This window comes from Megalops cyprinoides, chromosome 5 (genome assembly GCF_013368585.1).
Source record: "Megalops cyprinoides isolate fMegCyp1 chromosome 5, fMegCyp1.pri, whole genome shotgun sequence".
NCBI classification, from domain to species: domain Eukaryota; kingdom Metazoa; phylum Chordata; class Actinopteri; order Elopiformes; family Megalopidae; genus Megalops; species Megalops cyprinoides.
In genome coordinates this window covers 8,888,207-8,903,861 of record NC_050587.1, presented here as the reverse complement: position 1 = coordinate 8,903,861, position 15,655 = coordinate 8,888,207, and the positions used below count along the sequence as shown (strand labels likewise).

The 15,655-nt window shown below is 38.0% G+C and overlaps 1 protein-coding gene across 1 annotated transcript; it reads right to left on the bottom strand.

The window, feature by feature from the left end:
* Positions 1 to 2,904: 2,904 nt before the first annotated feature.
* On the bottom strand, positions 2,905 to 11,848 carry LOC118777885 (thymic stromal cotransporter homolog). The gene is made up of 4 exons (XM_036529124.1): positions 10,463 to 11,848; positions 9,923 to 10,006; positions 5,085 to 5,241; positions 2,905 to 4,684 (listed from the first exon to the last, which is right to left on the bottom strand). The coding sequence occupies exons 1-4, from the start codon at positions 11,466 to 11,468 to the stop codon at positions 4,627 to 4,629; spliced, it is 1,305 nt and encodes a 434-aa protein (XP_036385017.1). The 5' UTR covers positions 11,469 to 11,848; the 3' UTR covers positions 2,905 to 4,626.
* Between the last annotated feature and the right edge of the window lie 3,807 nt (positions 11,849 to 15,655).

The following is a 15,655-nucleotide window of genomic DNA, read 5'->3' as shown; positions in this document are numbered from 1 at the left end:
TTCACACTTTCTTATTCACCTCTGGTGCAGGTTATAGTTAGAAGATGGGCCCTGTAGATGGCTCAACGGTTCTGGCTCAGCTGAGGGGGATTCATGTCCATTCCTCCCAGCAGAATTGGGTTTTACAGTGTTCTTTAATTTGTGAACTACTTTTGTGAGGTTGATCCATACATGTTTGATGGATTGAGGTCTGGTGATTGAGATCAGTTGAAAACATTTACTTTGTGCTCAGTTAACTATTTATTTGTAGATTTGAATGAATACCTTGGGACATTGTCATGCTGGAATGTCCATATTCGCCAGGGTTCAGCTTCTTTCAGCAGAAAGAACCAGTTTGAGTCGGAGTTCACGACTCGCTCTTAACAAGAGCCCCAGGACCCATGAATACCAAACAACCCCAAAATGTAACACACCTCCCACCATACTGCAGTAGACATGAATTCTGTGCAATGATATGAAGATTAAAGTGTAACATTTTATTTTTTTAAGCAGAATAATGTGTGTATTTTTTCTTTATAGCATGATTTTGTTCCTGTTTAGTCATGGGAATGAATGAATATGGAGGCACACCATGTCATCCACTGAAATAATCACAACAGGGCAAATGCAACCTTGAATGCGATTTCTGCTGTTAGTGTATCCTGGAAATAACAGATTAATGCTGGTGGTTTAGATAGGATGGTGCGAGTTCAGTTTTATCTACACTACTTTTTACTTGGACAGTTGTTCCAGATGGTGACACTGGAATAACAACTGTCACTTCCCATTGACCTCCATCTTTTCTCTTACTTTCTTAGTCCTCTCAGCTGCATCCAGTCTCTCTCAGCTTGTCCAACATGTCAGTGCAGGCAGACAGTTCACCTTTGACCTATAAATTAGTGCCACAGTGCATTTATACTTTTCCTGTCAATTTACTTCAGAAAAAAGGGTAACCCAGATAGTGTGAAAGAGATATGCAGTTGGATCTATTGCAAACACCACTGAAGTAATTTATCTGTTACGTGCATGAAATGAATCCTGATTTTAGACTTTTAAATATTTGAGTTAGCTGTGTGCTGGGAGTGTTCATTTCTCCTCTGCAAGCACTAAGCTGGGGTAAGGTTATGTGATCACCACCATGTATTTGTAGTGAACAGGAAGTCACGTAGAGATTGGGATAAAACATGGGGAAAGGCATACATTATTTGATTTTAAGGCTGATCCAACAGCTGTTAAGGATGGAGAAGGTGACTCATCGAAGTGCCACTCTAGTTTTATCCAGTATTCAAAATCTCCAGTCCCTTTTCATCATAATGACCATGAAGGATAATGCTTGAGGAATACAGCTGTTCTGTGGAGTGCTTTTTCTGTGCCCATACCCCCATTGAAAAACGTTCTTTTCACAATGCTGTTGTTGAACCCAGACATCTGTCTTTCATCATAAACAATGTAGCCTTATTTTTTTTTTTACACAGATAGTATGTCATTACAGGATGGAAATTAGGCAGCTGTAGCATTTTTATTGTCTTTCCTGTAATCTTTCTATTGTAATTTGAAACATTTTTGTCACAAACCTCAGTGAGTGTGAATTAATTTTTTTTTTTTGCATAAAATGTGATTTTTGACACCACTCCAGTTAAGCTGAATTTCAAATCTCCTCGGTGGAGAAACATCTCTTTTGATTCCACAGAGCTCCACTTCACTTCACTTTCAGTTGTGCAGATGTTTTAGTTGACAATAAGGTTCTTGAGGAGTGCTGTTTTTTTTTTCTTCTCTTCAGACTACAGTACTAAAACATTCATGGATGTTGTTCTGGGACTTCTGAACTGAACTTGCCAAAATATTCAAGTTTTAAAAAACACTTCATAATTACTGTGTAGAAAGGTACATTGCCGTTTTGTAACTACCCACTAATATTCCTTGACCTGTGTACAGTTCCCTACTGCAGTATTCCACTATTTCATCTCCTGTCAAGAAGCCATCATTCTGTCAGTTAGGACTGCCTTAAATGTTGAGTAACCATGTGTATAATAGGTATATTCAGTTTAGTCTTGCAAGCTTCTACAAAATCTGTTTAAATTTACCAAGATTAGGTAAAGTTCCTGAGGGGGAAAACGGGGGAGTGTCTCTTTTATATTTGTAAACCTAAAATGAGTAAAAGCCAAATAGCTTGTTTCATGAGTTTCCTTTCCCCCCACCATTGTGCATTGCCCTTTTCTAGTGTGCATTGTTTACTACAGAATTCATAATATGTAAATTTTGATGTTTTAATTACAAGAAGTGTAAAAATAGCCTGTTCATTGATGTTGTTTTGATGCAATTATCTTTACCTCAACTGATTTAAAATATTGGACCAATAAAAAAGAATGGATTTCACTCATGTCAGGCCTTTGCAGATGTTTTCTTTTGTTACATTTTTTTATTTTTGTTTCAGCAATTTATGGGGTCTGTTTAACAATCTTGCTTTACAAGCTGTCCATAACTTTGACCAATTAACTTCTGAAAGCACTTTCTTGCTTTTTCCATTCAGTGTTTACTGGTGAAAGTGATAATTTCATGTTGTGAATGGTGAAAGCCAGGAAAAGAATTGGTACTGTTCAAGTTCTGCAACTAAACTGGTGAATCCCATGGTATGTGGGTTCCTTGTAGTCACAGACCTTGCAGAGCTTCAGTTCTTTTCCCTCAGCTTCAGGTTTGATTGACTCTTGTAATTATACATTTCATTATACATATGTATTATAGTCTTACTGAGGGGAAAAAATGGCATATCAGTGAGACCAAAAAATGTGCTACAACACTTAAATATTGTATATTCATTTATTTTTCTGTAAGAATTTAGTGGTCCAAAAAAGTGTGACATACAAAGGTACAATGTATCCAAATCTAGTTCACTTTATTTCAAACCAGTACAAAAACAGAGTCCCATACGAAAATAGACAATTCTCTGAAAGATAATTTTCATAGACAAAATGCCACCCAGAATATACTGTACATGTACCATAAAACGTACATGTCCGCAAGCCAAGCACATGTATTTGATTCTTTTCTGTTAAATGTCTGCCCAGCACCTTTAAAAAATGCGTGTAACTCCTGTGTAGCATGCTACAGGGATCAATCAATGCCCATTTCAGACAGAATATATATTAAATACCATCTGCCAGCAAACATACAGGTCTGTATGTACTCATATACATATCACAGGTTAAATCTGTGTGGATCCCCTAATTGTTTATGCATTTAATGATTATACAGGACTTGGTCATTTAGTTTGGTCCTGTAGAAAAATTCACCAGCACATTTTTGATACACAAAACATTTGATTTTACCTGTTAAAATCTCCAACTGAAAATGTGGGTGATACTGCATACATTGTGCTGTTTTGTTTAAAAAGAAATCTTGGTCTTTTGTGGCATCGTCATTTAAAAAAAAAAAAAAAAAAACATTTGTCTTGTTTGTCTTGGCTTGTTTGGCAATATTCATATATTGTTGCTTTTTTGGTAGCATTCACATGTATAGGGTGAATATACATTCACAAAAATACTGGATGCATCATACAGAGTAAAATTATTTTAGGCGTGTATGCATGTCTGAATGTCATGCTACCCATAAGAAACAGCGTGGAGGGATAATGAGTTAACTTTATAACAAGGTATTGATCTCAGCTATACTCCACTGCTTAGGAATTGTCCATAAACATTAAATGAAAGTAAACAATACATATTTATACATCAAACATCTCTGTCAGACATGTTATTCATTTACCCTTCAATAATATTACATGAAAAAAAAATCAATATTGTCAGGGTTTTCCCTACCATAGAAACGCTTAGGCGCTGCGCCTAAGTGTTTTTGCGGAGCGCCTTAAGCCGAATGAAAACGTAAAAATGCAGTTAGGCGACATACCGGAATGAAGATATAATGTAGCCTATTTACTAAAGAAAGTGCTAACCTAGCCAACTTGCATAGATATTCATGTATTGTTACTGAAGTACGTTAGTTAGCGAAGCTAGTTAGTTGGCGTTACATAAAGATACCTCGACTAAACATTAGTATCTAACGTGGCTTGGTAGCTAAACAAAGTTAGGCTGTTTTCACACGTAACGTCTTTGTCTGATGAAAACCGCTGGTCAAAGCGTTTTTTCATATAAATAAAAACGCTGTTTTTTTTTAAAATAACTTAAAATTTCCTTTGAATAATTTCAAACCCCCCAACCACCACCAACCCAAAACCCAGACAGCACCTAAGCCCTCTGAAAACCTAGAGAAAACCCTGATTGTACCTGACCACATTTCATAATCTTGATATCTGTAGATTAAAAATGTTTTTAAATTACAGTGAGTGAACATATATATAAAATAATATAGAGAAGTAAAATATAGAGGTAAAACAACATTACAAATGGCCCTGTTCTCTCATTTACAAATATACAATAAAACCAAAACCCTGCATTTCAGAATGTAAATATTCAAGTACGGTATAGCGATTATTTTACTGGAAAAATAAATCTACCAGAAAGTGAGGTTCCTGGAGGAAATGCTTCACTGTGAGATTCTTCACCAGCCTGTACTCACACATCTGTTTGACACTCACAGAGATGGAGCTAGCGAAACATGGTATAGATTCAGGATCAGCAATGATGTCAGATGTCAGTTGCCCTGAATCCTCTCGTAGCCCTCCTGTCTGGCAGTCCTACAGCCCACAATGCTTTGCAAAAAAAAAGACACACAACAAATTTTAAGGACCTTTAGAGCTTTATATGGACTGAGTGTATTGAATACAAACCGCATCAGTAGGCTTTTAAATTAGGTTTCACCATTATTAGTAAGTCTGAAAAGGGCTTGTGGTGTTTAGATATTGCTATATGATAAATAATACTGTGAAAGAAACATAACTCAAACAACTGGTATCCATAACTCAATCTTCACTACTCACTGTCTAATGGTACTGTAAGTACCATTACTGATGGTAAGTGAAACAAAACACGAAAGTACTGTCCAAATTGCAATAACCGCAAAAAAAAAAAGGTTCAAACATCAATAGGATATGAGCCATTTTTTATCTGTAACAGTGTAACTACTTTAATGAGAATTAGACTCCCATTTACCTTATTGGTATGATAGCGAGGACTGTGACGATGCTGGACACCTGAAAAACAAATCCTGGGAACCAGTTGAGAGTGGCCTGGTAAATCTGTGTGTATATGGGGGAATAAACCACACTTGCAATGGTCAGGGAGAGCTGCAGTGAAATCAGGATTTTCCCTGTGGAGGAAAAAAAAACAGATGTGTGTAATTAATAAGCTCCGTTATTATACTTATAGACTGTCTCACTTTATACACTGAATCCAAGATTTCTAAATACTGTGCCACTATTTATTTGTTCAATGTCAGTGTTTGTCAGCAGGGGGAGCAATTCAAATGATTATGGTGTCATGGTATTACATCTATCTGTTGTGTAATTTTTGTCCATACAGCTAATTCTTATGGAATAATAAACACAATTGTCACAATTATCTTTATTATACTATATATAAGACAATCGTCTTTATTATTCCATAAGAATTATCTATATGGACAAAAATTACACAACAGATAGATGTAATACCATGACACCATGGTATATGGTACATATATATCATGGTTCCATAATGATACCATAATGGTACTGTATAGTTTGAATACTGAAAATCACATCTGAAAGTAGCCATGGATATTAGTTAAACTATGTAGTTTTTAATGTTTAATGTTTTAAATGATTGCTTTAGGCCTATGCCCTTTCCTTTTTCCTTACTCATACTATTTTTCACCCTGTCTTTGTACTTTTTTATGTTCTCTTTTTATGTTTGTTATTGCAAAATAAAAGGGGATCTACAAGACTGAAGTCTCATGAAGGAGGAAGCTGAAGACTACCAGTTCCTGTGGGTGAGCCTTGAGAGTGAAGGGAAGTGGGAACCCAAACACAGATGGATGTGTAAAGGCTGCCACCTGAATTTCAACAAAGAATCCATTTGATGGTATGGGGTATTGGTATGGGGTCAAGCCAAATCACTATCACTTCCACTTCATTACATCACACCAGGTTTCTATTGAAAGAGCAAAGATAGAGCAGGTCCACTAGCCTTTAAATGTCTTCTAATTGAAGTATACTACCTGTAATACAATGCTACAGTAATGGCAGGAAGAGAAAACACTGAATCTGAGATCATAAAATAATACTTTCTTGTATAGCCAAAATTGCATTTTTGATTGTATTAGCTGTAAGGTGACATGTTATAAAGGCTAGTCTAGTCTTAGTCTAGCCAGCAACAGGCGGCCAGGCAGTGAACCCATAAAACATTTACATTTGTTAGTGAAATGTCCTCAAATGAAATATGCTGGAGCCTTCTCCCACAATTAAAATGTAGCTGCTGAACCAAGAGAGCAGGAGGGTAAGACCAAAGGACCATCTGAATGGAAAACACTGTTAAAATCCGTGTCACTATAAACATCGTTGCAGAAAAGGCAGCACCTCCAGCATTCACGATTCCAGAATAGAGGACAGCAGCTGTGAACAGCTCTAAAAGTTAACCAAAGCAGCCAGACATTTGCAGGGTACATACATGCTTAACCACAAACCAAAGCAGATGGTTAAGTATTTTTTTAAATAATACAAGTAAAGGAACCTCTATAAGATCTGAATTCCAATAAGACCTCTTGAACCATTTTGTATTCCCTTGGATCATTATTATATCAGTTGTTCGAATGTCAAGCATGTACAAGATATGACCCCAAGGTTATATACCCTAGATTGTAAAGATCAGAGCAGAAAGGCTGTTTCACTGCCACTGCCAAAGTACTTATGTTTTTCTTCCTGTGCATATGGAAGATGAACTCATGAAAGGAGATGCTGGTAATGCCTGCTCTGACATGTCATACTGTGAAAGGTTGGTAACTGCCCCAACGAATCACCAATGAAACAGGATGATTGTTCTTTATGTTATTGTACCAGAACACTACATTGACATTCTCCATGTGTTGCCAATTCAGAACTTTTGATACTAAATCTCGAGACGACTTGTTCCCAATTTGTGCCATTTTCCAGAACGCACCTGGCAACAAGATAAGCTTAGCTTTTTGCAAAGCCAATTAATTAAACTAGCTTGTGTATTTCCCACCACTCCGTTATATATTTTTGATTGTGTTGCTTGCAAAACCAAACATCAATGCATGCTATGCCCCCCTCTGCTACTACAGGGCTGGACCTTGTCACTGCTTTATGTTAGATAGGAGATAAACAGAAACAAAATTACCATACAAATTACATAATTGTAAAACAGGAGCTCCCATGTGGCTCAGCTGAAAAAACACTTGGTGTTCAAGTGCAAGGCTGAGTCCTACAGCCTAGGATCAACCCCAGCCATATTATTAGCTGATGATGACTAGGGTCCAATTCCAGGGGAACAAAATTGGCTTCATTCACTGTGGGGGATATAGGACAGGGTAGGTTGGCAACGGACTTTTCTGTCCTGTAGCTCATTAGCTATCTCCTCCAGTGAGTCGGGGACCCACAGTCTGCCTGCACAAAGCTACATTTGAAGTGTCCTCGTCTGACTCATGTCTGCACATGCTTGGCATAGGGACTGTGGTGTGTAAAGAAGTAGTTGCTGACATCACAAGTTTCGAAGGAAGGCACGTGGTAGGCTCACCCTCCCAGAATGTCAGTGTGGGTTGCAGCAATAGGGCAGCTTCTCTGACACAACTGGGCAATCCAATTTAATTTGGGAGAAATAGGGAAAAAACATTGGGCACTCCAATTAAAAAAATGTAAAATAACACTCCCCTTACAACATTGTGTGCCCTATTCCTTTTGTCTTGAGGCCTGAATTGCCAATTGAGGCAAGTTCATTCCCACACCAAGTTCATTTATGATCCACATTGTTAAATCATAAATACTATGCTGTGTGTATACATAGATCAGAATCAAATTTGTGTGTGCATACAGTTGATCAATGAGATAAAAATATTTCAAGATCACTGTGTACATATCTTCCCCTAACAAATATCCATTTTTGATAACAATATCTATTGTTCTTATGACTGGTGCCAAGAGTCTGACAAAGTATGAATTACTTCACAAATGACAAGGCTGTGCCCTGTCACTGACCTTGCATTTTAAACAATGACCATTCTCTGTTTTCATTATTTTTTTAGTAATTAAAGGAAAGCAATTAGTAGTTTGGCAGAATTAGTTAAAAACAGCAAAGAGGCTGGACCTTCAAAAGCAAAAAAAAGAATTTCCCAAGGAAATGTTCTCCTGGTGGAATAGGGAATTACATACATCAAATCGTTGACATGATCCAGTACAATGAATGAATGCAGTAACAGACATTTCCCAGCCAATACTTCACATGGCTGATAACAGACTGATTAAGTGTGATGTGTGATTTAATTTCAATGTCTAGAGCAGCGTTTCTCAAACCTCTCCTGGAGTACCACTTGTCCTGCATGTTTTAGATCTCTCCGTGCTCCAACACAGCTGATTCAAATCAACTCATTATGAACTCCTGAAGCTGCCTAATAACAAACTGATCATTTGAATCAGCTGTGTTGGAGCAGGGAGAGATCTAAAACATGCAGGACAAGTGGTACTCCAGGAGAGGTTTGAGAAACGCTGGTCTAGAGCCTTGATTATAAAACAGCAAAACAACAGGGGAACATTTTGTGCCTGATTTTCTGGTGTGTGCTTCTGATTTTTCTGGTGTGATAACTTGTCAATTTAATAAAGGTCACATGAGTCCACTGTTGGATTTCACTGAGGTGTAGGATTTCATTAACAGTGAGAACCTCAGACGTCCTCTTTGTTGTTATGCGTCTGTCGACTGATGTGTGGTAACATATTGTGTAGTGCTCAAATAATAGTCAGATGCTGCTCAGTTGAAATAGCCTGAATAATAATTTAGAAATTAATAAATTAAATGTAACATTTAGATTTCCACTTGATGAAAGGCAAAGGCTACCATACATTCAGCACCAGGCAGTGTGGCTGATGCCTTAAACAGACTCATACAATATGGAGAAAATATCTCACTAAATGTGCTGTTGATACTACAGGATTGACATACAAAAAACTGAGTTTATTCAACATATTAAATCATTTTGCTTGCATAAATGATATATTTTGACAGAAGACACTGACATTTTTACTTCATGGTCAATCCTCAAATTGTAAGAAGCATAAAGAATGGTAAGAAACCCTGTAAAGACAGACCCAAAACTTATAATTGTTCAGGCCAATTTTTGCTGCCATTAGTTGACCTCAAATATCACTGGTTCTACAGGGGTTGAATTAATGCCAATAAATAGGCTTTTTATATTGCAAAATGTTCAAAGAGCTAGGGAAAATGAATGAAGTTTCACAAATCGAGTAATGTGCAAGTGGAGGGCCGGAAATCACAGGGATGGGCCCATCCCCTGCAGGTTTCGCTATTAGTCCTCCCCCAAAGCCACACAGACCTGAACAAAGGCCCTGTTTTCCCTCCCTGCCAGCCCTCTGTTATGTACTTATTGAGACAGACACAGTGATGCAACTCAGGAAACTTTCTCTGACTCTCACTGGAAAAAGAAATGTGGACATACCCGTTAAACTGTGACTTTTCCCATCAGCCCAGTGACTGATGTATGGCTCATTACCTTTCTGGTGGCAATGTTAAGATTTAACCACTTCCAACTGGACTCACTAGTAGTGAGCTGAACTGTATTTGATTAATTGCCTGTGGTTATTGCATTGTGTTTGTGTAGTGAGTGTAGACTTAAAATTCCTTACAGGCCTGTCTGTCTTGTTGTGCTGTAACATACTGTACTCCATTTTAAAACTTCCCCTGAGTGTTGTGTACCAAAAAAAAAAAACACACCAGTTGTCAGGTGAGTGATGTTCTGTACGTCTGGTGCCAGGCAAAGGACTTACCATACGAGGTGTCTTGGACTTGCTTGGACAGCAGAGATCGAATGGTGGGCATTGGGATTAGCGCAAACAAAGTTAAAGCTCGAGCTGGAATAGAGCAGAGCAAAAAAATTGTGATGGTTTTGAAACTCTCTATACAGCACTACCTCTGAAATAGAGCATACACAATACTGTCAGGCAGCTAACTGTCTTTCACATGCACACAACCACTGTTTTAATTTCAAGCTCTGAGTTTCAGTTCAGATATTGCCACCCAACAGGGAACTGTAAATTTCATTATACCCACAGATTAATTTACAGGACTTGTATTGAAACAATAAACCCAAATCGGTAAGATGCTTTGATATATGCATATTTTTTACAAGCATCAATTCAATTTTTGAATGTTCTCCAGCGAAAAACTCTGCAAACCTGAGGTTTCTGACAGTGAATACTAACACAATAAACACCTGGTGAGCACCCTGAGTCTTAACACGAGCTTGAGTGAAGACAATTAAAACACAATAAATACATTAAAATGTACCCCCAAAACAAAATTCTTACCTAGGTAGAACATGTACGTTGCTGTCACAAAAGCCATGAAATAAATTCCGGCTGCAAAGGAGACCATCCCAATGATGATCATGGTGGCATCGCTTGCACATCTGGAGAAAACCAGGACTCCGAGGAAACTTGTGAAAAAGATGACGAAGCCTGCTGCGTTGCCATATCCCATGTACTCGGCATCCCAATTTAATGGCTTTTTCGTTACAAAAGACATCAAAATCTCCATACCACCCCCAACAGCAATATCATACAGGATGGCACTGACAAAAAGTAAGATGATATTAATCTTGTCACGGGAGTGTAGGTTAAGTATTCCAAAGCCATCCTGCCGTGGCTCTTTGTGAACCCTTGACTTTAGCCCATCGTTAATTTTAAGTACGAACAGTACGTATAAAAAGCAAAACAGATACAGCAACACACACAATCCCACAAGCACTGCTCCTTGTTTGTGCTCGAACGCATACAGCTGGAAAAGGTGGCCAGATGCGATACTACCGACAAATCCCGCTATTCCGTATATCAGTTCTGTCCTGCTCATGTGAACAGATCTTTTTTCTTCGCTTGAGGTTAAGGATACAAGAGCCATAACACCTGCCCAATAGGAGGAAAATCCCCCACACAGCCCGTACACCGCTGCCCCTCCAAAAATCACCTCAACAGGCAAATCCAGCAAGATAACCAGCAGCAGGAGGGCTCTGGAGATAAAGTACCCCAACAAAGGGACAGCCAGGGGTACCTTCCTGTGACCCCTATCCCCAAACCTTGCCAGGAAATACGCTGGCACAAATGGGAGGAAATTCGACAGCATAGTGTAAGTCATGTAAAAATTTGATATGTTTTTCTGCTGTTCGTCGTCGGTGACGGTGTGATTTATGGACTTGGTGGAATTGGTGTATCTCTCTTTCACCACCATCTGCAAGCCGGTGTCGTAGAATGCACTCGCTAGTTGGGCACAAAGAACGACAGGTGCGATACGTTCCCGAATCGGCGTCCATCGCTGCATTTTCCACAAGGCGACACGGCAATTGAAGAATGAGCGCAGGTACTTGAAGAACAGCAATAAACAGGCTCTAACGTTAGCACTCTCTCACCCGGTCACCAAATGCTTTCCAAATTGAAATCCCTAGTAGAATATTCTCCTGGTACTTGAGGTTTGTAAGATGGTCTACTTACTGATCTTGGTTCACTAAGCTTCAAACGTCATCTACGTAGCATGATAAATCTCTGGGTTTGACACCGCGCTGCTTTAGGCTAATTAGATGCAGAAATGTTTAGAACTGGTTATCTCAAGTCAGTAAACGGTAAAGAGCAACCCTACCACAAGCAGAACTTTACAACACCTTTCCGCTCCGTGTTGCTTCAGTTGCCAACCTTAAATGAAAGCAGGCCAGTTCCTGTCTGTTATGAGAGAGAAAATGGGCGAGCTCAGTGTCAGGTTGCGATGGGGAAGTTGGGTTGGAAAATACAGACTACTTATTCAGTGCGTCAACAACCCCAACATTGCAGAACATTAAAATAAGTGAAAAATCAACCACCAGTGCATGTTAGTGTGGTAATAATGTACTTTTTAATTCTGAAAACGTATACAGAGCATCACAATGATTTTCCAATAGTAACGCCTTATTTTGGTGCAGCTGAACATGAGTCAGTGCTTCTCAATGTGATCAAACAGGCTTTTATGGCAACCGGTTTACTGCGCATGCGCGACTATGTACTTGTAAGTATACAAATCACGACATGCTTGGTTTGACATAACCTATTTATAGGCTACCTACCCCCTAAAGGAAAGTGAGTGAATTTTTCTAATCACCAAAGTCATACTGTGTTAGTGCACTGTATATTTATCCTGGGGCGTGAAATAATGTAAATAACATGCAGAATGTGCAAGCTGTAAAACAGCAATTTTGAATCTGATATTGCCTATTCTAGGATACATTTAAATTTACATTTATTTATTTAGCAGACGCTTTTATCCAAAGCGACGTACAAAAGTGCATACAGTAAGTATAGCGACAGTACGGGGACAGGATGTGTACAGTTCCACAATGAGACAGTTCTCAGCTGAGAGCAAGGTCTGTTTGAGGACACAGTACGATCAGATTTGTACAACTACAGCGTAGTGATACTGCAGTATAGCAGACATCAGTATTTATTGGTAAATTCATGGTCACATGCATATGTTTATAGGACCAAACAAGGAAACTGGAAGTGCGTGCTTATGTTTTCTATCCTTGAGATATGACTTCCCGTTAGAAAAACGCCATAAAGTAACTAATGATAACACAGCTAATTAAAAAATAATTCTAGTGATTTGCAAATGTTTGTCTGCACTACTTGTTTTAGAATTTCGCTAACACTTTTACGTATATTTACCTGGCTGGGTAAATAAGAATATCCGTTTTTAGGTGTTTGTAAGATTGTAAAACGTCGTTCCAAAACCAGTAAATTCTTTTACAAAAATGGACTGATTAGAAATATACTCACATACTGAATGGGTTTAGCTGAATAAAAGTTTAGCTTTTTAGCGAGCCTAAACCTTTTACACCAAGCTCCAACACCTTATGCTTTTGTAGGGCCTTAAAGCCTATATCTCACATACAAATTTTGAAAATCAGTAGGAGATGTGACCTGAGTGTATCTGGCATGCTATGTGAATGTGGACTCATGTGAGTCTGGTAGGGGTGCGCCCAGTACCTGGATCATCAAATGTTCTAGTATTTTATGACTGAACCAGACTGACTGAAACACTGAATATTTATTGGTTCTAAAAAGTCAAAACATGCCTTATATTAAAAGTAATGAATTGTTACCATAAATTATTTACAAAGAGTTCAACGTCCTGAGTGATTCATTTGTTTGAGTTCTGTGTTTAGTAACAGGAAAAAGACCAACCAGGAAGTATAGCCTACAGTACTTCAAACCACTTCTTCTGACTTTCAGTTTCATTGCCCTCCAAACAATTTAGTAGAGCTGTAACAATTCCAAATGTTGCTGTACAATTAATTGTCTCAGAAATAATTGCGATTAACAATATAACTGTCTCTTTTGGTCAATTAAAAATGTTTTTTATTTATTTATTTATTATTTTTCAGCCAAGTTCAAGGTTTGAATGAATCCCATGATACAACTTTTGGTTATTTCACTGTTATGTGACCCAGATAATGTAATAACACAAATACACAGCCTATGAAGTAAACCACGTCTCTTTATTATCATAAACATTGTAATTTTTTGCTTAAATGAATATATATATATATATTTTTAACACTAAATGAAAACTCTAGTGAAAACCAAACGTGTGTCAGTTTAAAGGTACAACACCGTTTCTCACGAAACTGCCCAATTCTGTTTGGATTTTTAACGTTCGAAAGCCGACTTGACTTCGCAACTGTCAATCAATGCGGGCAGGGCGTCCTCTGATAGGATAGCTACTGTTCTGTCGCGCTACAGGGTGCACGCGGGCATTGGAAACGTGTTTGATGGATGCAAACAAAAGTGTCACCATGCTTCGACCCATTTCATTAAAAAAATAATTAAAAAAATGCTGTAACCGCGGCTCAAGAAAGAAACCGCATTCACGTCAAAAAAAAAAAAAAAAAAAAAAAAAAATCGCGGTTAGACAATTATGGAATAATTGTTACAGACCTACAATTTAGCAATTTCAAGATTGACACCCTACACAGATGATGCTAATGAGGGTACTCCCAGTACTCATAATTAAATACTAGAATCCAATTCATAGTGACAATAAAACAACACCTGTTTTTTTATATCTGGACAATAACATGGAGAATAAAATGAACAAAGTAGATAGCTTGCTAGACAGATTTCAAAATGTCAGCTAGTTAAATATTTCACCATAAAATGCATCACTTTATTAAGCTCTGTTGTATTTAGTAGTTGAAGGATTTAAATGAACATTTTACAGAAAGTATGTTGTAAGATTGCATCTTTGTCTGCAATGCTGCAGTCATATTTTGATGGTAGTGATAACATTTAATTTGGTGAACATTTTATTCCTAATAAAAAGCTGGCTAGATAGTTTAACAGTTGCTAGGAACACTCATTAAAGCAGGCATTGACTGTTCTTTGGTACTGAAACACTACAAAAAAACTGTATTCTTTTTGGAATGTGTTGAATTATTAGATAAGAAACAAATAGCCTTATTCATCATGCTCAGTGAATGCTAATCTGTATTGACAAATAAAACTGTTGAAAAAGTACAAGGTTTTCTCTGATGTACTTTTGGTTGTAACTGTATTAATCTGTAACCTCTTTGTCTCTCAAGGCACAAAGTGTATAAAAATAAGTTTGCTGGGACCTTACCTTGACTTAGAATCCAGCCTGTCAAGGATGCAGTACATCAGTGCAGCCATAGAACAGTTTTGAGAGACCTTCCAATAGACTCTGGAGCTCCAGGGACAAAGGGAATGCAAACAGATATATCTCTTTTCACTGGAACAGGGGATGCACACATTGGCTGGTATATAGCCTATTGTGATAAGATAACTGATGTGTGGTCATATCGATGACCTTTGAGGAGAATGGCAGTTTGCTGACTAAACTGACTAAACTAAATCCTAACTGTAAAGGAGTATGAAGAAATGAGGCGAACTTTAATGGTGCAGATGCATATATGCAGGTTATGTTAAAAGTAAGAAAAAAAAATAACATAACTTGTTGTAATTAGATCAAAAGAGAGAAACTGGGTGTAATAAGTAAGGATTTTGTGTAAATTATTCAAGGCAGAACAACAGGATCTCAGGGTGGCAGGTGAGATGGCTTGGATGATGCTATTAATAGTTAAAGTTAGGTTGAAATGTGAAAGGAGTGAGCAAGTGAGTTTTTGGGCCTGGAGATGCATGTACTATGTAAAATTAACTGGTTCCCTGAAACAAATTAAAATGAGGCTGTGAAAAATAGCAAAATGTGAAGGAACTGTAAGTGACACCTACTGATAATGTTGGTAGTTGCAGTGATATCTGTGTGAATGGAGACCAATTTGGATTGCCACTCAGCCTCCCAAAGCGATGAGACTATGACCATTGAGGAGCTCAAGAGGCCACGAAAGGTGATCTGGGTCAGGAAAGGGTTAAAATGGGGCTGAAAGTTGGAAGCAAACATGGGGACATTAGCTGGGCAGGAGATGTGGCAGGTTGTCAGTAGTAGCTGGTTCACGAATGTACAGG